The 22,569-nt window shown below is 34.3% G+C and overlaps 1 protein-coding gene across 2 annotated transcripts in view; it reads right to left on the minus strand.

Annotated features, from left to right (window-relative positions):
• The window catches only part of LOC128234531 (basal cell adhesion molecule-like), a 51,183-nt gene that overhangs the window by 14,797 nt on the left and 13,817 nt on the right, over positions 1–22,569 (minus strand). For both annotated transcript variants that reach the window (XM_052948797.1, XM_052948798.1), the window contains exons 3-4: positions 7,363–7,695; positions 3,648–3,940 (exon numbers count right to left, since the gene is read on the minus strand). In XM_052948797.1, the coding sequence (XP_052804757.1) occupies positions 3,756–3,940; positions 7,363–7,695 (518 nt within the window). In that variant the 3' untranslated portion in view covers positions 3,648–3,755. The remainder of the gene's footprint in view (positions 1–3,647; positions 3,941–7,362; positions 7,696–22,569) is intronic.

The raw sequence follows: 22,569 nt of genomic DNA on the forward strand, positions 1-22,569 counted from the left end.
CATTGATTGTCGTGAAGGGAAACCCTTCCCTAACCCACCCCATTTAAATAATTAATTACTTAAATGTCATTGTTTACTTTGTAGGAAAGAGTTTTTGTCTAAAACTGTCTCGCATGCTTATACATGCCTTCAGCTGAATAATTTTGAAAAGAGGTTAACTTAAAGAAATTCTGTGCGGAAATATGTGCCAGTTTAAGCGAGACATGTCAATACATTTCATCTCGCCTAAAGGTATCCTTCTGAAAACCTTGGTAAAAAAAATCACCAGTAAGACGCTGTAGATATAGTGTTATCATGTAATTCTGTCAAAAAGTAACGCTGCCTTTTATGCTGAAATCTCCCCCGTGTTCATAATCTATAATACTCACATTATTATGCTTGTTGAAACCAGGAGGGGTTTCCCCTCCCGAACCCTCCCCTGAAAAACAAATTATGAATTACTAAACATTTGATTTTATTATTTGTGCTGAAGTGGTTTTCTGTAATTTCATTCATACATCTTTATCGCTTAAAGAATTCGCGAGTCATCTGCCCCACTCTGCCATGAAATTTTTATTTTATCATCTGTGAGACAGCCCCATTAATGGGCGACCGAGTCTAGCCTGTGTGGCCAGCTGCCCGTTTAACTCAGTTGGCAAGAGCGCCGTGCTAGTGTTCCTGTGGCCGTGAGTCTGAGCCCCACACCAGGCACACTTTTCTTCTCAGGTTTACCATAATCATGTTTGAGAGTCAAATTTATTGGGACTTCCCAATCAACAATGTCTTGTGGATTTGTGTTGATTGCAGCTATTTTAAAAAGATTTATGCATTTTTGTAACGCGGAAATTAATTTCAACCGTGAAAATTCATTATTTTTCTGAATAACATTCTTATTTGACAAAATATTATCAGGATCTCTCAAGACATTGTTGGATAAGTATTCTGTGGCATTTTGACATAATGACGAAGTACTTATGTCGACAGACTTTTTCGTAATAATGTGAATGCTTTTTGATCCATAATCTGTTAAAATCTTTTTTTGTAAAATTTGTCCAACTCCTAAATAACCCCAAACATGTCGCCAAGAATAAATGTTTCAACCCCAAAAAAGATCGTTTCTCAAATCTAAATAAAACAAGTATTTTCAACGTTTTAGTTTTTGACCTTCCCCACCCACTTTGGAATTGATGTGGATACCGTTTGCATCACTTTAGCTTGTTCATTACGTAAAAACCAACGTTATGTCATTATGGTGTCCAAACAGCAACGTATGAACGATTGAATTTACAATAACAAGTATAATTCTTAGTTCAACTCACCGTGAAAACAACGTTAAATCCGTTGCATCATGATATTGATATATGCAAATCATTGTTTACATCAACTGTCGTAAAATGCGCATAAATACATTTATCTTAATTATTTAAATATCCGGTTTAGACGGTATTTTTTTAAATGTGGGGTAAAACAACAATTGTTATGACAAACCCTTTTCGTTTTGTATTATTATTGCAGAGTTATGAAATATAATTTCCGGTCAAGAGAAGTACTGTTTAGACCTGTATTTATAATATGTGTTCTCCACTCCTTTTATGGAAGTGCGGAAGGTGGATTGTACATGTACCTCGGGTATTTCCGTATTGATTTTCATTGGTTAACGGAGGTCAAACCCCGCCCTAAACATGTACAATTTGCTTGCCGGCATGCACGCGCTTTATATGAACAATGTATGACGAGCTTTTCTGGTTCTCATTTTCACGGTTCAGTAGTGCTCAAATTTTTTAATGCCTATCACTCCGGCAAAAAAGAAGTAGTTCCTTGCATACACGTACAAACCGTAAGAGGGCTTGTACAGACAAACGGTTCGCGTTTGTCGTCAAGCCCGTATTAACGAATACTGCTTTATTTTAAATATTGACATCGTATGCAGTAAGATGACATCATAATATATTGTATATTCATGAGGGTTTTTTTTGTATTGGAATGCGTAGAAAGTAACATGAGTTATCGCCATGGCTTTTGCAAAGCACTACTGATGACAGCGACACCAAGGTTTTAACAATACCTCGCTTTTTCATTCAAAAAGGAAATACAGCTACATGTAGCAATCAAAGCTGAAATTATTCGTTGTAAGTATTATGTACACTTCATTTCGGTTATTGGTGTATTGTCACACTTGAATAATAATACTGTTTTAATTTGAGTTAAAACACTCAAATTATAGGGTGCTTTTACTTGAGTCGCACCCGTTGAACACATTGATCAAACATAAAAAAACGAGTTCTGGATCTTTTTTTTATCAAAATAAATTTATATATTTCAAAACTTCTCTTTAAAGTAAAATTAAATAACAAGTTGCAAAACAGGTAGAACATTAAAATGCCAACGTTCGGTGTCGGTTAAACTTAAAAAATGACTATTTTTTTCAAATGTTTTTTGATGCCAGAAGAGAATCCCACACCAGTCATTAAAAAAGTCTTTTCTGGGGTTTGATTAGACAACAACCTTAATCTACGATAATTATATCAGACGATCTAATTTATATCCACTCATATCCTTAACCGGAATATGCAGGGAAAAATCTGCTATTACTATTGAGATAATAAAAGCTGTTGTAAATTGTATCATGTCCGAGTGTTGTTTTTTTCCGTCCACACATTAACTCCAATATCGGAAGATAAAAAAGTCAAGTGGTCATAACCATTATATCATCACTGTGTGAATAAATACAACGCTTTTCAATAATACCCCGCACTGTTTATAGAAGGTTGTCCTTGATAACATAGTAAAAACAGCTATGATCTCCGCAACCCTCATGTTTAAAATTGTTCACTCACACTATAGCGCTCCTGTATAATCTAAAAAAACCCTCTAATTGTTGGTTGCGTACCATTTGTACAATTTAAAAGCTTGCACCAAAATAATTATCTTTGAACGTAAATAGAAAAACATTTGACTCCTCCGTAGTTCTCGTTGTAAAATTTACCCAAAAATATCTGTTCCGATCATAAATATTGATAAAGGGCTTAGACACCATATGGTCCAAAAATTGGTAAATACAAGTTACTCAAACCGGCCTAGAATTGTCAATGCGGGCCGTTTATTCATTATTTCATGTGATTAAGATAATCAACCAAACAATCATGTCTCATCTGTGTTTCCCCCGTTTGAAAGAAGGCATTACGGTTTTCCAGCTTATATCATACCTGTTTTTGATTACAGATACATATACCGACGCTATATAATAGTGCATAATGGAGAAAGACGTCAATGTTACATTCGCTTAGGAAAAACGTTTCCCTTTAATTTCTGGTATGTCTCACTTGACTTGAAAATTGAACATGAATTAAAATAGCGTTACCGGCAATTATGGTTTATTATTATTATTTGTGCTATTATTCAATGTTTCTTGTTTGTGATTTTATGTTCTATGTCTTTGGCGTTTACCCAGCGCCATTAAACCGGGTTTATGTTTAAACGTTTTGCTACTGAGCTTGTTTCCTTAGTTTTTCGCATAAATATTAAGACCGTAGAGACCGCGCCGTATTTTAAATTTTATATAACTTTCCATTATATTGAATTTGTACATGATTAAGAAACATCGCTCATGATATAGATTGTTTTCTATTGTATTAAATACACTATTTTGTGAACTAAGAATCACTTACATAGAACTTGAAGAGTGATGGTTGTTTTCCGTGTCTTATCAACAGCTGTCCCTCCTGTAGGCGACAACGTGTTCTTTGCTGTACACGTAACACCTCCGGTGTGTGTTTTCAGCACGCTGGCCAGAGTGAGCGTGGAGCCACGATATGAGTCTCCACCAGGGTACATCCAAGTGTAAGTGGGCTCGGGTTTCCCGTGCTACTGCACGTGAGCGTCATGGAACGCCCGGAAATTACCCGTACAGGGGAGGTAACCTCGGAACCCTTGTAGGATACTTTCGGATCGGTGGGTTCATCTGTAAATAGAGCAAAACTATAATAAGTATTTATTTAGTGGTGCACGTCAGGATGATACTTCGACACAACTGTATAATATTTCGTTGGCATTTTTACTACTATATGCCTACCATCTTCTTTGTTTCAGATCCAAATGAGAAAACACAGCCGTATTGAATTATTCCATGTTTCATCAAAGTGTCGTTTACTGAGTCAAGACGTTCCTACGAACTATAAAATGTTCTTACATATATGACATTTTTGGTGTTTCTCTTTAAATACTGACATACAGCGACCATTATAGAAAATTCAAAAGAGTTTGTTTATTCAGGTTTAAAAACAGTTCGCTAAATCATTTATTAAATTGATTTATGACGTCATTTTTGGAATCGACAGGTACGGAGGTATCAATTATTATATGATGTTTACACGGAAATATTTAATGAATAGAAGATGAAGAAGGTTTTCTTGTAAATAGAGTTACGAAATACATGTTCGTTTAATCTAGTTATGGAAATGGTGAACGTCTTGCGATTGGGTTGTTACCTTGAATAAGCGATTGTTGGTTATGAAATAGACAGTATCACATTTCTACTAAAATGACGTGATTGATATAGTCTTAATACACAAGGCATGTTGAAGTTGAATTGTCAATGTTGCAACTTGTTCAGTAACTACAATTCAATGTATGCTTTTATAATGTTACCAAAGCAGGACTTAGTGGGCCTCTCTGTACTATCGCTACCGTGTGGACTTTGATATTTTTTGTTTCGGTAATTTTATGTGGTACTTTGTTTGAATGTTTGGGCATGATGTATCCCACACTCAAATTCAACATTAAGAGTCATACAGCCCCACCTGGTATCAGTAAAGCGCTATATCTGTATCTTAAATGTTGATATGAGTTATGACCAGCATTTTGAACTGCGCCATTGCATACCATACCTAAATAAAAAGCAACATGTCGAATGTTTATACTTACTTATATTTACATTTATTTAAATCTACATTTCTGCTTAAATAATTAGATTATTCAAGAGCATTTTTTGTACTTTTTTCTCTCGTTGTTCGCAGCGGTGGGTAAATTAGGACAGCTACATTTTAACCTAATGTTATATAACATTGAATGCGCAGATAAAATAGTTCCTTATTTATAGGTTTAATTTCTATATTTTCAAGGACAAGTTTATTATAAATACGTATTATAACTGTTTAACAACTAGGAAAACACAACTGGAGTTTGGAACATTTACAACAACAAGAAAACGACAAAAATATCGCAACATGCATGTTCTCATCATATCTAGCGATAAATCTCGACAAAAAGCGTTTGTTAGACACGAGTTGTAAATTCAAGTCAATTTATTTGTTTGGCGTTATTTTAAAGGAGCAGATGGTAAATGAACCATGTTGAAATACGGTGTTGGACAAATCAGCAAGTGTTTTGTCATTTCTTTGGACTTTAACATCGGATGAAACGACTGTGGCGGTGAGTGGGGTAACGTGTTTAGCAATGGGAGCTTTTGCGGAAGTAGAGCCAGAGGACGCGAGAAGACTTAGTGTTGAACTTCTTTCTTATGAACGTTGCTGGGTGCCCATGCAATACGACTTTTTTGACGCCTCATTTCTGTGCCCGGACATGAACATAATATGACGAGCTTCAAAGCCACTGTCGTTCATTGCATGGATAGCTGTGGCCCTTACATTGTGTGCGGTGTACCAACCTGTAGTTTTGTTTACTCCGCAAATGTCAGCCATGAATCTGCAGTATGACCGCCTTGACAGAGGCGCATTGGTGAACCAAATGTCATTTGCGTCAGGTCTTGCGATGGCATCTTTGAAGCAGGCATTGAACAGCATCGATGCCGATGAAATCAAATTCTAGATTAAAATCAATCAAATTTTCGTTGCTTATTTTGTTTTATCTGGTTTTCTGAAGTTTTCGTCGTCTGCATTATTTTGACAGGTTGGCAATAATTTTACTACGATTTCATTGAAAAAAAATGTTCCGTAGTAAATAGGCTCCGCCCGTTTGTATTATTGCGCACAATCACAGGACAGACGTATCGAACAAACGCACGCGATTTCGATGGGAAATGTCATTGCACTTTATACAGAAATAATGTGAAATTGATAAACAACAACCATCGTTAAGGAATTAAGTGTTAATGTAAATATTTGATATACTCTGATCAGTAATATAGTTGACATATATCCCTATTACATTTTTGCTATTAAGCTCTATCTACATGTTAGGAATATGAACTTAAGAAAGGGGTAGTTTGGTAGTTTATGTCAAAACTGTATTCTTATGTTATGATGTAGTTCGTGATTGACAATTTGGCTATGGTCAGTGATTTATTGTGTATCTGGCAACAATTGTTCGTGTAATCTGGATTTTTTCTGTGGTTTATATTAGTATTGATACATATTCCCTGTATGTATTTTGTGGGGGGGGGGGGGGGGTCAGGCAATAACCTTTAAGCATATATAAGACAAGCGTATTTAAAAATATTATAAATAGTTATTGTTACATTTTAAAACCAAAAATAATGACACTCTGTCTTTGCTGGTTTTTTATCAAGCTCACATATGCAATATTGGTTACAACATTGTGCGGCTTGCAATTTCTTAGCTTAGTAGCAAGACACAACGCATTTAGTCAACAACAAAAATACTATGACTGTATGATCGATCCTTTACGGAATATAAAGTCTAATTTAATGAAATATATACATTAGTGAAAAACAAACAAATATTAAGTTTCCAATATAGGTGGCCACAAGTCGAACAATGCATACATATACACTAAATATAAAAGAAGTAACTTGAGACATACAGGCACCGTTGTCTGTAGTCATGCCCTGTTTGTGTACTATAATTGACAAGAATATGTCAACAATAACTGATAAGAATACAAAGTTGACTTCAAATGAAACATTTCATCCGGAACATCCATTTAAGATAACCGGAGGAATACAGTCAATTATTTTCATTGGTAGCTATGTAACACAAGTCGTGTGCGTGTCGACTATAATTGGCAAGACTTTAGTATACAACATATGAGAATTAAAGTCAAAACATATTGCACTTTTAAGGAAATTTGGAATAGTACAGTCGATAACCGCCGTTGTTTGCCAAGCAATGATCAATCTGTATTTTGCCATATGAATCAGTGACTACACGTACAACGACTATCCTTACAAGGAACATCAAACACAAAGCTCAGAAGTACAGCCAATCCCCGCTGTTACATCACATGTCCTGTATATTATCATTATACGTAAGTGGCTGCAAGTACAGCAATACAATCGTACTAAAACTAAATATCAAAGAAAACTTTGAGGAGTAAATCCAATAACCGCCGTTGTTTGCCGATCAATACACGAGTTGTCTTTTCTATAAAACATAAGTGATAAGATGTTCAACAATTCATACTTACACTGAATGTCTAATACAACGGTGGAGGAATACAGCCAATCCCCTCCGTTGTTTGCCTTGCAGTACACACCCACTTCCTGATCGCTTCTCAGCACAGACAACGTAAGTTTACCGATATTCACAATGAGAGTGCCACTTGCTCTAGTGTCTTTCTCTATCCCGGTAGTAATCTCCGTGTCATCCGCCCTGTCCAGTGTACCATTATCCTTGTACCACTCCACGGTGGCCTGTGGGTTCCCGGCAGATGTCTCACAACGGAACTGTCTGGCGGTGTTTTCGATGACGGATACGTAGCTGCCCACCGGAAATACCATAGACACCGCGGTTATACCGACTGTGAAAAAAAACACATACAGTTTATTATAACGTTATCCCTAGTGAAATAGCTTTGATTGAAACAAACAATTGGAAATTATCGTAACAGAACGTATACATATTCGAGTCAAATGAAACACGATTTTTTCTTCATTGTGAACAATGTGGACATACAATTACAAAAGTATAATTATGCCTACAGAAGAACTTACGCATGGACGCGAAAGGACAATGGTATAGGCGAAAAAAATGTGAGACTATGCCAAGAGAAAGAGCAAAATGTTCGACAGCGGCTCCTAAAATCGAAAAAGGTAAATAGTATAAACCTTGCAGACTGTTAAATCACAGATGCCTTTGACATATCAAGCTAAATTACTTTTAGTAAATATATAAATTTTGGCCGGATCAGTGTCCACTATAAAGGAGTGTATATACATGAAGGAATAAATACATTAAAATAGTATAGGTCTTGAAAATGAAGCGTAAAACAGCAGTTTAGAGGGTTTTAAATTCACCCTTGCGATACTACATTATAATCAGTTTAGGTTTTAAGCACTTAATGTGCAGTTATTTTACGTGATGCATCTCAAAAAATTTAAGATATACTTAAACGAGTGTTGTTCCAGAATTGATTAGGCCTATTGCGCAGAATTGAACGGAATATGTGCCAATGTTAAATATCTCAAGAAGCATATAGACTCTCTTTTTTAATTTGTGTTATTCACTATAAATTCAATGTACTTATAAATCATTTGAATTTAAAGAAGAACAGATTTAGCCAGGCGGAGCACATCAATGACTTATAAATATGCGCAAAAACATACAACCAAAGTATTTTATTATATTATTAGTGTTACTTTTAGTTAAGTCGTTCATATATAAACCACATGGAGTAAAACAACAATAGCACGTTATTTCGTTAGTATATTATTACTATATCATTATTATGTCATTTCTTTTAACTTAACCATTTTAATTAAAAGGCTTTATAAAAATTAAAATACCATTTCAAGGACAAATCGGCTACAAAGTGTTTTCAAATGTTGTCTTTATGTTCTCGTTGATTGTTCGTCGGTCATGTTAAAATGCCTATTAATATTCATTGTTGTAAAAATAAATCTGTACATATTATTTTTATTATGATACTTCGAAAACAAACTAACTCACAGCAAAGGTCCACGTTATTCTAGATGAACCCTAGTACATGTGTTTCCTTTAAATAATAACACTTGATGTAATCCATCATTTAGAAATAGTAACTCTAGCGGATAACAATGCTTGGAAAAAACATTCTGACATCGTGTTGGATTGAATAGCCAAACGCTACATGATTGACAGAACAATAATGTGAATTATTGTGAATGTACATATTACATATCTTCTTAAAATGTATTAAACACATCAAAACTTTTTCAAAACTAATAAAATAGTATTTATCTTTTAATCGTTTTGTTAGACTTGGCCTGTTTATGAGTCCTACATATTTCCGGTTAAGCTACGTAGACCTCGTTTCGGATGGATATCTGCCAATCATTGAGAACCTCTTTCTGAGAAATTGTGTTTAACATGCATGCAATTAATTGATTAAATGTTTTGTATTAAATCACGCCCTTTAAAGGGACAATGCCCGTTTGTCAGTCGTACATATGTATATTTATCTTTTATTGTATATTATACAAGTGAACGCATTATGAATGTGCGACCTTAAGTGTTGAGTTTGGCATATTACATAAAGTAGATATCACTAAATAGTTCCGATCGATAGCCTTTAACATACATAATCAGAACTGCTACCTGTTCTATATAACTTAATGAAATAGCACACATATTATCAAAAGCCGAGCCTGCACATATATATTACTGAAAGATCAGAATCAGCTCATAACATTGGCTGCTTATGTATTTCATTGTTATACTATTGTTTTTAAACACAGTTCAGCTTATCTTTTTTCTGTAAATAAAAAAGGGCAGAACTATACTTGCAATCAATTTTAGCAACGGTTAAGAAGCGATCCAAGAAATATTGTGCTTGTGCTTATGCTTATTGTTATGTCGAGGCATTTAAACTCTCTCCATTTTGTCAGACATGATCTTTTAAAAGAATCGTACTCCTTGCTATGTGTAATGTGATATAATACCAATTGTATAAGAATATTTCATTCATGGAGTGAATATGGTAATATAGTTTTACAAAGATGAAATAGAGGAAGTGTTGCTTATTACATTATTTTATTTTCAACACTATTTCTCAAAAGTAACTAGTAAAATAAAACGAAATACTGTAAATACGTGTTGTATTCGTTGAGAATCTCTGTCCAAAATGGTATTGTTTTCTAATTTTATAGTCACCACACATATGCACATACACACACAACGATATATACATACACACTCACAATAACTCATTTAACATTTGTTAAGATCCAGCTGACATTTAAAAGGAAATTAAATACTGATTTCATCAAACATAATCTGCATTTCTTCATCCAAATAAAACACATTTATTTGGTGTAAATTAACATTTAGTTAGGATCATATATAGCTATAAAAAAGAGTCATCAGTTGTTAGGTTTGAAACATATTTCTAACAATATTTTAACTTCAACAAATATGGTTAAGTATTTAGCAATTAACTGTGTTCTTACTTTTATGTTTTTTTCTTCCGTCAAGTATTTTAATATCCACTTTGACTCTGAACCCTTTGTTTCTACATTTAGAAAAGAAATTGATTGTTTATACAAGTTACACTTGTTCACAAAGAATTCTCAGAAAGACTGTTGTCATTATCATCATTACAATTTCCAGCTGTATTTTCGTTATACATAACAGGTCAAATCTGTGTTACTTTTTATCGGATATGCTACCAACCAACACATGTTAATAAGGAAATTCCATATAAGCTCAAAAGAGTTGCCTTCTTGGCTATATTCACTTTTCGAAGGTTTAGTACCTTTATTAAAACATCATATCAAAGTTAACTACACAGTGATCTTCTGTCACCTTTTCAAGCTGCTTGTAATAATGAAATTGTTGTAATTATTTTAAGATTTATGTCATCGTTAAATTTGAAAGATAAGGCGAAAGACAAATATATGTACATGTAGTATTAGGTGGTAAAATGCGTTTGAAGTATAAAAGAACCCAAAGAGAGCCACTAAAAGAGCAGGAAGAGCATGGATAGGTCAAGAAAGTTGTAATGTCATGGTTATTCTTATTTAGCTCATGGAGATCAAATACGTTTAATTTGGCAAATGTAGTGCTGGACGTGATTAAACGCTTAAAAGCAGACAATTGGTTGAATAGGTGGTTCCTTTGTGCATGATATAGGTAACAGGTATAGAGGAAATGGTAGGTGTCCTCTATTTCACCATTTCTATTTGATAAAACAATTAAGTGAACGAATGTTCATTAAGATTACTACAGTACATCACCAGCCTTGGATAGATGAAACACAATTTGCGTTCACCTTCATAGTAGAAATGAGAAACTGTTTATTCTTGTTAAGATTGTACTAGAAGGAGGGCAAGATAATGTAAAAGAACGAACTGTTTCCGGAAGTGTATTTCCTGTTGAAATTGTAATTGGCAGAAATGAATTCGATATGGAATCCCGAAGATTGTAAGAGGTTGTATCACCTTCTCGGGACGGAATAAGTGAATCGTGATAGGCTCGCGTAAGAAGATAAAAAGTGTGAGTTTATGTTTCCTCTTTCTGTCCTTCAGAGGTTCATGTTCTGTTTCAAAACACAGATTTGAAATGGAAACAAGTCGTGTTGCTCCAGAGATGATTCGCGCTGCCTGATGCTAAACCTTCTCTTTGTCTTCTTACCAGCTTGCGCAAGAATGTCCCAAATTACATCTTAATAGTCCAACAGTGGCCGAATAAACGTTTTATATAGAACTTCTAGTGTTTCGCGATCCAGGACGTATCTAAATGATCCTATGTGGTAAATATGTTGCCACGCATTGGTTTTGACAGACTTAATATGCTTATGCCCATATATAGAACATTATTATGTCACCATTTAGTTGCTGAGCAGCGAACAAGGGATCATCGAAAATGACATACATGGTTGTTTCATCTCCAAAAAGACATATTGGTGATTTTATTTTGCGGAATATATCATTTATAAGGACAAGGAAGAGTAAGAGTCCCCCATTATTGAAAATGGATTTTCGGCAGATATTAAAACCGTATCCAACATAGTACCAGTCAAGACAACGCACCGTTTTCTTTTACTGAAATAATCAGTTAGCTTTACAAAAGGGAACCGGACATACCACTTTCTGAAAGTTTGAAAATAAGACATTCATACCATATGCTATCAAATGCTTTTAAGATGTCACAGAATACTGCTATAACTTCTTTACCCAAATCTAGAGCGAGGCAGAAATAATGATAGATCGATACACGCTGATTAAAGATGGAGTGGCTTGGAACAAAGCCTGACTGAAATTGGGTTAGAAAAAACGTTATGACGAGTAAGTTGAACTTATTTTTAAGCAAAGTTCTTTCTAGTACCTTACTAATTACAGTCAACAGCGGCACTCGAAGGTAATTACTAAAATCTTAGGGATATGACTACTTAAAAATCGCGCATACATGAGCCAGCTTCCACTACTTAGGTACCCTAACAGAACGACGAGAGAAATAAAAACCGTCTCGAATGAGCTGTGAATTTCGGTTGCTATCTCCAGAAGGGAATACCTGTACCTAGTCCGGTCCTGGTGCCCTGCCAGTCTTCAGAATCTTTATTAAGTAGAAATCATCTTGCCTGGACATATCACAATCATGCAGGGAAATAATATCAGAGACAAAAGGTATGGTAGGTGCAGTAAGAAGGGTTTGTGGAAAAGGTTTAATAGAATATTTGCCTTGTGAATGTTTGATTCGTAGACGGTGCAATTATGTACGAAAGGTAATATTGGCTTTAATACCGATGCTCGGCATTCCCTGTCATTACCTGAAAAACAAACCTGTTTTCAAGGGAAACAGACTGGTATCTGACAGTAAAATGACTGAATGTTCATGTATCATGAAACACATGCAGTCTTAGACTAAGAAAAATGTTTGGCTAACACATTTGACCTTCTAAATGTTCATTCATTAAATGGTGGCGTAGTAATTTGGTTATGTATTCATTCCCCACTTAAAATAAAAGTGTTTTCATTATTTATTTGAACATAAGTGCACTTATAAAACTTCAGAGATTACTGTTCATAAAAGCTTTGCACTAAAAAACGAGCGAATAATAAACTATAAGAATGAATAGCAGAGAACTTTTTCTCAATAAACCGGAAATAGAAAAACTGACAGATTTTGCGTGAGGGGCATCCCACGGGTAGTGGCGTAAATAACAACCTTTTGAAAAAAGTGGGTAATTAGGAAATAAATTAAAAAAACTAATAAATCTCCGAAAATAAGCATAAAAGAAACAGAAATTTGTTTATTTTAGTGTAAGATCGTTTAATTTCACTCGTGATCATAGAAAAACTATATTTACCCTCGTTGCTTCGCCACTCGTGAAAATATGTTTTTCTATGACACTCGTGAAATAAAATACGATCTTACACTGAAATAAAAAAATATCCTCTATTTATTAGTATTGTGTAATATGAATAACAATACCTGCCTGCATATCTAATCTGATTTATTGATTTTATAGTTAGTTGCATAGTTCTACCGAAATTATTACTTAATAATAAATTTCGAATATTTTGAAATGTCATTTAATACATGATTGTAATATTACATCACATATTGGAATTTGTATTATTATAACACTCCATCTTCATTTCCTACACATTCTTCCATGACATTGTTTAAAAAAACAATATCATGTTTCATATTTCAATCAAGATTTCTTCTGTCTTCTTTCTACACCTCCTGTTCTCAACTTTGCATGCCATTTGCTAAATGCTAGTTGTGGGTACAAACCAGTGACATTTAATATCGTCAATCGCAAGTTACCGGCGGTCATTTTGTTCTTGTTTCTTATTCACTCTATCTCATGAAACCACCTTGTAATATGACCCCGGCCGCTGGTTTGACACAATTAAACGTCAGGGGAAGTTGGAAAAACAGTATTTTTATAGTTTCCATTCCAATCCTCTGCAGTGTATAAGCTCTGATTTCTCTTAAATCATACCATGCTCCGCACCAAATACCAATCCCTGGTAGAAAATCAGACCTAATGGAATAAAGTGTCGCGGTTATGCGTTATGGTTTGTGCTCGTCGTTCCAATGTTTGCTTTAATTGAAGTCGAATGTTGGATTGTTGAGCTTATCTTATTATCTAGTGATGTTCACCTAAATCCTGGCCCTGATTCAATTTAATTTATATCAAAGTCAAGCTCAGAGTTATCCAAACTTCTTTTGTCAGAACTTCATGTTTCATTCATCCTTTACAATGTGCAAAATCTACAAAGCAAATAGATATACTTTTCTCTAAACTGAGTGGGTTTGATGTCATAGCTTTTACTGAAACATGGCTTAATGATTCAATTTCTTGCAAAGATATATCCGTCAATGGTTATCACACGGTTGAGAGACGCGATAGACAAGGAGACAGTCATGGTGGTGTTTGTGTTTTCATCAAAAATTCTGTTCACTTCTCGCGTCGTCCTGATTTAGAGGTCGAATGTCTCGAATGCGTATGGGTCGAGATTACACTAAAAAACAGTAAAAGGATATTATTTGGTACGTTTTACCGACTCCCTAACTTTTCTGCCGAATTTTGCGATTCTATAGAGGATTCTGTGGGACTGACCTTTGATACCGGTATACGTGATATAATGATCACTGGTTAACTACAACACAAGCAATATAAGTTACTCTAGACGTGTTCAAACTTTATGTTCATTATATGGTCCATCGCAGGTGATAACAGAGCCAACTCACTTCACATAAAGTACCTCATCCACTCTAGATCGGATTTTTATTGCCAACTCTAATAGTTTAATAACATTGGGTGTTGGAGGTCCTTTCCTGCCATCAAATATTCGCTACCATTGTCCCATATTTGGCATTCTTAAAATTGCAAAATACACTGAAATAATCCGCAAAGACATTGATAGCATGGGTACATGGGCTGATAAATGGCTAGTCACCTTAAATCCTGCAAAAACTAAGTCAATTTTGTTCTCCTGAAAACGACTACCGCGTATTTATCCAGATTTGTCTACGTATGGTCAACAAATCTCAGGAATTAATTCGCATAAACACCTTGGTTTGGTTCTTTCTAGTGACTGTACATGGCATAAACACTTTGATTACATCAGAAGTAAAGTCCTTTAAAGAATATACATCATGCGAAAGCTTAAGTTTTGTCCGGACAGAAAATGTCTAGAAACTATTTATTTTTCGTACACCCGTCCGATTCTTGAATATGCTAATATTATCTGGGATAATTGTACGGACTACGAAAAAAAACGAAATGAAAAAGATCAAAAATAAAGCCGGCAGAATAGTCTGTGGGACTACTAAGTTAATTTCGATTGATGTTCTTCATGCGGAGCTATGTTGGCCTACTCGGTCAGAAAGACGAATTTATCACAAATTATGTCTCTTTTACAAAATGAAAAATGGCCTTGCTCAAGAATCTCTGTCATCCCGTGTACCTTTAAATGTCAGTTTACAGAATTATCCACTAAGGAATGCATCTAACATAAGAACGGTTATGTCACGCACAGATTATTACTTCTCCTCTTTCTTACCTTCAACTATACGTGCCTGGAATGAACTTCCACGGAATGTACGGGAACGCCGTTTAATTGCATGTTTTAAGTATGCACTTCGTATTCGATTGCCAGTCTGCCAGCCCTACTATTATTACGGTAACCGCCGATTACAAGTACTTCACAGTCGACTGCGTACTAGTTGCAGTGGTCTTAATTGTAAAATCATCAACTCTTCTCTTTGCGAGCGTGGTGAAGTTGAAAGTAGTACTTACTATTTTATGCATTGTCCTTTATATACCGACTCTCGACAAACTTTTTTCGTGATTTGTCAATTACCACACAAATTAACATTGATTCCATTCTCTAAGGCAATCCACCGCTAATCAACTAGAACAACTCCAAAATATTTGATACTGTTCATAAATTCATACAAGATTCGAAACGTTTCTGATCATAACCTGACTGGCAAAGTTTCCCCAATATGGTATGTACCCAACTTTTATTCTTCCTAAATATCTTTCCACACACTAATCTATTAATACAATAACCTATTTTATATATATTATATTATCGTGTTTGAACTATCAAACCTATATCTAAATACCCAATCCTTAGTTCTATTTTTTTAGCATTAGTAACATTCTTTCTCGCATAAAATATATATATTGTCTAATCGTCAGTCATATGCAATTTTCTGGTAAATGAGTAATTTAATACCTACGGAGAAGAACAATATAAGCTAAGCTTTCGTTCCAATCTTTTTCAATATTATAGACAACTTGTGTGTGTACATATTCTGTGTAGTTTGTTGAATAAATATGTCTAAATCAAGAGTTCCATACACGTACTTGTGTACTTACTCTAACACGTGGGCAAGATAAGAATTTACAGCATGGCCACATTGTTGGATGTTCTTATCTGAGGTGGAAGAAATAGAGAATATTTTATGTTTTTCTTTCAGTGTAAGATCGTATTTTATTTCACGAGTGTCACAGAAAAACTCGCGAATGCAAGAATGAAAATGTAGTGTTTCTATGATCACGGGTAAAAAGAAATACGATCTTTCACTGAAAAAAAACAAATATTCTGTTTCTTTTATGCTTATTTTCGGAGTTAATTTAGTACTTTAACTTATTTTTAAATTACCCCCTTTTTAAAAAGAGTGTTATTTACGCCGCTACTCGTAGAATGCCCCTCTTGCAAAATTATAGCTGATGACGTAGCTGTTTATTTTCTATTTCCGGTTTGTTGAGAAGTTCTCTGATACGTTATTTTTATAGATTTATAGATTATTATTATTCACTCGTATTTTAGTGCAAAGATGTTATGTTCATAAATGCATGAATTATTATTGTTTGATAAAAAAGTAAGCACTTTTATATCATTCAGGGCATGAATACATAACATAATTATTACGCCGCCATTTATTAAATAAAAATTTGAAAAGTAGAACGTGTAAGCAAATAAATTGCGGATGACCATTGGATATAAAAAAATGTTTCTTAGTTTTAAGATTGTGTTTTATAATGTATGGCAATTCAGGTATCACACTGTGTCAGAGACCAGTCTGTTTTGCTTAAAAGACAGTTTAACACTTTAGACCACGCTAGGTTGTTGACAGATTTTGATGCGTGGGTTGGGTAAAAAAAAACATCGGATAATATGTTAATTGTTGTGTGATTTTTTTCGGAATGTTTGTATTACTTATTACAATGCCGAACAGTTCAAAATATATTTCAACGATGTTATAACATTTCATTTATGTTCGAGTAGTTGTTTTTGTCTGTAATTCGTTTGGTATGAAAGCAACTGTTAGAACATACAGCTGCAAAATTCAAGAAAACGTTTAAAAAAACGGGATATATTTTTTCTAATAGACGGTAAGTTGTTTATTTCTATATATTTGTTTAGAAACTTATGTTACCTCTTTTAAATTATTTGTTTAGGCAACAGTTTTTGGTTTAAGGGTTTTGTTTTGATCAAGGCGAAGTATTTCTAAAAATTGATATTTTCGCTCCTTATTTTGCAGTGAAAATATCAAGTTGTTATTTCACTGATAAAACTCCATATTTCATCAAAAAGCATGTATACATGGTATACATCCAAAATAAGATTTTCGGCCAATATTTACCGAAATGAATTGGATGAATGATAAACAAAAATGTGCATTATACACAATGAAATACAGTATTTACTGCTCTATAAATAATGGGCAATCTTAAGTCTGACCCCTTGCATTCCTGTTTTATATTCATGAAGTGGTAAGTAATATGCATTCTTGGCGTTCTGGGTTGCTTTATTTAGTACTGGACATTTTCTTAGGATCATGTAGTTAAATATGCATACCGCAACCTTTGCTGATTTTTTTTCATTATTTTGTCAGAATCATGTGGATTCAGCTGTATACTCGCGTAAACTGGTGGGCAGCTACTCGCCTGGCTGCTCGATCTTTGCAATAGTTCTTCCACATGAGCAATTTGCGCTGCATTTTGTATAGATAATTGTGTATTCCAAAGGTATCTTATTTGTATATTGAACTCATGACGATATTTGAACCCAAAACACCCGGCAACGATGTCAGATTATCAAACCATTATGCCATTGTATCTTCTTTACTGAACGAACGATAAATGAATACTCCCAATTTTGAACAGTATTTATTTGGTCACGGTTGCAACTTTTTTACCTGTCTACTCTTGTTTGGCAAATAGCTATATTTAAAACATTTCTTATATGATGGTACTGTAAATTCGGTGTGGATAGACTTTATATGGTTCGAATTTTATCAAACAAAACTAACATTATGCAATTTATGTGTGTAGTCATTTATATTGACAAACAAAATGTAAGTTATTTGCACCCTTTTGTCTTTTATTTATTAACATCTGAGGGTGCCTATTTAGATAGAAACACACTAAACTTTGTAGAAACAACGACGGTTGACGAAATTTGCAGGAGGTCAATCGAGTTCCTCCAAAATACAAGCCATTATATCGGCCGGATGTTGACACTAGTGATTAAGTTTTCGGATAACATCCAGATAACTCATTTGCTTTTCTGCAAAGGATGGACGATTTATACTACCTTTCAAAAGTTATGAAAACTAACGCTAACACGTTGAATATGTATCAAACACACAAACAATACTATTTCCTCAAGATATGTACGCCATATTGGATAACCTCACGGAGATACCCGAAAAAGTCCGTAATGTTCCGTAAGGTTACATTTCTGTATACTGAAAAACTTGGATGATGATGGTTCACGATATATCGACTTTCTTATTTTTGGTTTTTAGGCAATAGAACTTCTGTATAGTGAACAATAGGCTTTATAGGCAGTATATAGCTAATTTGGGTCAAAATTAGTATTCTTTTCCTGGTCGCCTTAATAGCTGTTTTTAGAGATTCACAAATAAACGCACAGAAATGTTTCAGAATATTTTTTTTCATATTAAAAAAAAAATTATATTTAAAACAATGAAATAATTTTGTAAATAGTCGGTATGGAGCAGTTTGATGTCTAAACATAACGCGAAACAAAAACGCTCTCTTTTAACGCAAATAAACGAGAATTTGGCGCATAATTTTGTAGTTATGACGTCATAACCGTATTCATAAGATATATTAGTTTAGTTTAGTTTTTAGTTTAATGATATTTTATTGCATATAAGCAAGTTTACATAGCACATTTAAATGCAAATATTTCAGCACATATGCATACTTCTACAAAAATGTTGGGCCACAAGGCATAACAGTTTAAAATTGTCACTATGATACAAACTGCTATGTTTAGAACATTCTGGTGTATACAAATTATATTTAAACGAGCTTAATTCAACTATGATACGATGTTAATAAATGAATGCACGAGAAAAGGGAAAAAAAGAAAGTAAACGTTTGTCGCCATTACCCCCTTTTTAATTTGCTGAAATGACGGCTATAACGAAAATAGTTTAGTATTGTTTATGTAGTTTTGAACTTGTATGAAAATGAACTCATTCTGTTCATCAGTTACGTTGCCGAGGTCAAACAAAAGTTTGTCGACATTAAGTGGATGGAAGGCACGGGTTTCCCTAAACATTTTTAGTCGTTCTACTAAATATGTTTTGCACTGGAACAGGAAGTGTTCGGCGTCTTCAATATCAGCTCAACATGCACATGAAAGAGTTTGCTTTAAGTGTTTATAATGGAGGTCAGCGTTAAGACTGCTACATTTGTTTAGCATAAGTGCATGGTGACAGAAGCAAATCGTTCACCTGTGGTGTAATATGTTGGTATTGTTTGTGCTTTTTATAATACTTAAATTTTCGTTTTAAATTCTGCTAAGGATTCCGAGTCTCTCGTTGCCTGATCAAGATCATTCAAAATACTTGAATGTGGAAATAACTGATGTGGCATATATTTCTGTTCTTCGAACAAATGACTGATAATTGTTGAAATTCTTTAACCAATATGAATTGTTGCTAGTATTTTGAACTGTCTGCGGGAAACGTTGACATAGATATGAAGGTTGCATATTGTTTTCTCCTTATAAACTAAAATAAGCTTTTGGAGTTTACTTCTGTCCGTTAATGAAACCCACCCGATTTCTTTAAGCAAGTTATTGATGGAGACTGATCTCGTTAAGCCCGAAAACTTCTTGCGGCTTCATATTGACTTTTCTCGATGATATCTTTTTCATATTGAGTGCAATTATCCCATAAAAGCGACGCATATTCTAGATGTGGTCTAAGAAAAGAACCACAAATATGATTTAATGATATCCTTTTTATTTTAAACTAAAGCATTTTCATATAGCCTAATATCTTGGAGGCATTTGCTACCATGTTAGTGATGTGATGATGCCATGAACCGTCCTGGCTAAGTGTAACTCCTAAATTTTTGTGGAAATCATTAAATGTGAGAACTGTAGAATCAAAGTTAAGCTTTGGTAAGTTTCTCTGACAAAATTAAAAGAACATGTGTACAATTCCTCGGTTTTTAATGGATTAAAAATAACAAGCCATTGTTTGGACCATTGGAGAATAATATCAAGATCATGATTTAATGTCTCTTGAATTAACTTGGTATCTTTACTTGATACTGCTAAAGAGCTATCGTCAGCAAAAGAGTCTGGTAACGCTATTGAGTGACTCCGCTATATCGTTTAGATATACCAAAAATAATAAGGGGACTAACACCGAACCCTGAGGGACCCCGCCGTGTAATTTTTTGGCATCAGAAAAATAATTGTTGATAAAGACCTTTTGCTTACGGTTTGTTATGTATTGTTTTAACAAATCGAGAATTTTCCCGCCGATTTCATTTTCTTTGAGTTTACACAACATTCCTTTGTGCCAGACTCTATCAAAAGCCTTAGAAATGTCGCAAAATACAATACATTACTTTTGTCAAATGCTGTACATATTTGATTGTATATATCGATTAGTTGATAAACTGTCGAATGACCTGGTAAAAAACCAGACTGTTTGGAGTAAAAAAGACTGTTAAAATGCAAGAAATTATAAACGTGTTTAAAAATTATTGGATCCATGACTTTTCCGACACAACTTGTAAGTGATATAGGTCTATAATTGACAGACTCTTCTTTATTGCCCTTTTTAATTAACGGCATGACATGTGCAAGTTTCCAAATTTCTGGATAAACACCAGTATTTATCGAACGATTGAAGAGCATACAGAGGGGAAAGCACAGAGTTTTTGACGTTTCTTTTAACATTCCTTGACTTATTTGATCCGGACCAGTTGATTTGTTTACGTCGAGGTTTTCTAAAATGTCTATGACTTCCTGTTCATTAATGGTAAGTTCTTTCAAACAACAATTTGTTTTTAAATTGGATCGTGGAAATGTACTACTTGAGTCATTTACATTAGATATAGATGAAAAGTTATTTAGTGCGTTTGCTTTTTGTTCGTCTGTTTGCGCGTAGGTTCCATCACTTCCTAACAACGGTGGTATTTCTACTTTTTTGTTACAGTTATCCTTAATCAATACTTTAACGGTTTTCCCATACTGTTTCGAACTAATTGACCATGTTTCGTCTATATTGTTGTAAAATGTTTCTTTAGCATGCTTTTTATATTTTTGAATTTATTACGCAATTGTTTATAGACTTTCCAATTAGAAACTTTGTTAGAAATTAACGCTTTTTTCTTATGTCTATCTCTGTCACGTGAGAATTTTCTTATTTGAGAGTTGTATCACGGCTTATCGTTTGGTGTTATTGTTATAAAATCGGTTGGTATACAATCGAGAAATGTCGAGGTAAACAATTCATCTGCTTCTTGTTCACTAATTTCATTTATAAATGACCAATCTGTATTTCTTATAAGATTGTTGAGTTTAATAAAATCTGCATTAAATATATAATAATGTTGACGTCATTACTCAAAATTTGATTTTTAACGACATTATCAACACACATAGAAGTGAGCGCGCTCAGCTGTAATTATGAATACAACTTTAAGGACGGAACAACGTTCCGTTATTAAACATTGTGCTACTACGGGAATGACTCCAATAGCAACCCTGAAGTTTATTGAGCGTGGTTTTTCGAAATGTTGTAGAAGTCTGTTTAAATGGCATTAGCGTTTCAGAGACGGTGAAATCAGCGTGGCCGGCCATCTAACACTTAACACGACATCGCATAAGTCCATGATATTGTATAAACTGATCACAGAAAAACCATTCAGGAAATGTAATATCACTGTATCATTTGTGCAAATATTGTGTATCGGACCATAATACAGGACTTATTCATGCGGAAAGTTTGTGCGCGATGGGTACCCGGCTACTTAACGATGAGCAGAGAGAAAAAGAATAAGTTTTTCAAGTGCCTTTTAGGAGCATTTTCAACGCCAGGGTGATGTTTTACTGAAACGTATTGTGACAATTGACGAGACCTGGCTTTATTTATATAAACCGGAATCCAAACAGCAAGTCATGGTATGGAAACAAACGACCTCACCAACACCAAAGAAGACGAAAGTTTGCAAGTCTGTAAAACAATTCATGTATATATTTTTATGGATTCTTAAAGTATGAATTTTACAGCACCAGGTACCGGAAGGGAAAACTGCCAATGCCGTGTATGCGGCAGAAAAACGTTTCCTACGGTTTCACATTAATTTGTTTTTTTTCAGGTATTTCTTAAACGTTTACCGGAATAAGCGACCATAGGCGAATATCGATGATATCATATATCACCAGGA

This window comes from Mya arenaria, chromosome 5 (genome assembly GCF_026914265.1).
Source record: "Mya arenaria isolate MELC-2E11 chromosome 5, ASM2691426v1".
Taxonomy (NCBI): domain Eukaryota; kingdom Metazoa; phylum Mollusca; class Bivalvia; order Myida; family Myidae; genus Mya; species Mya arenaria.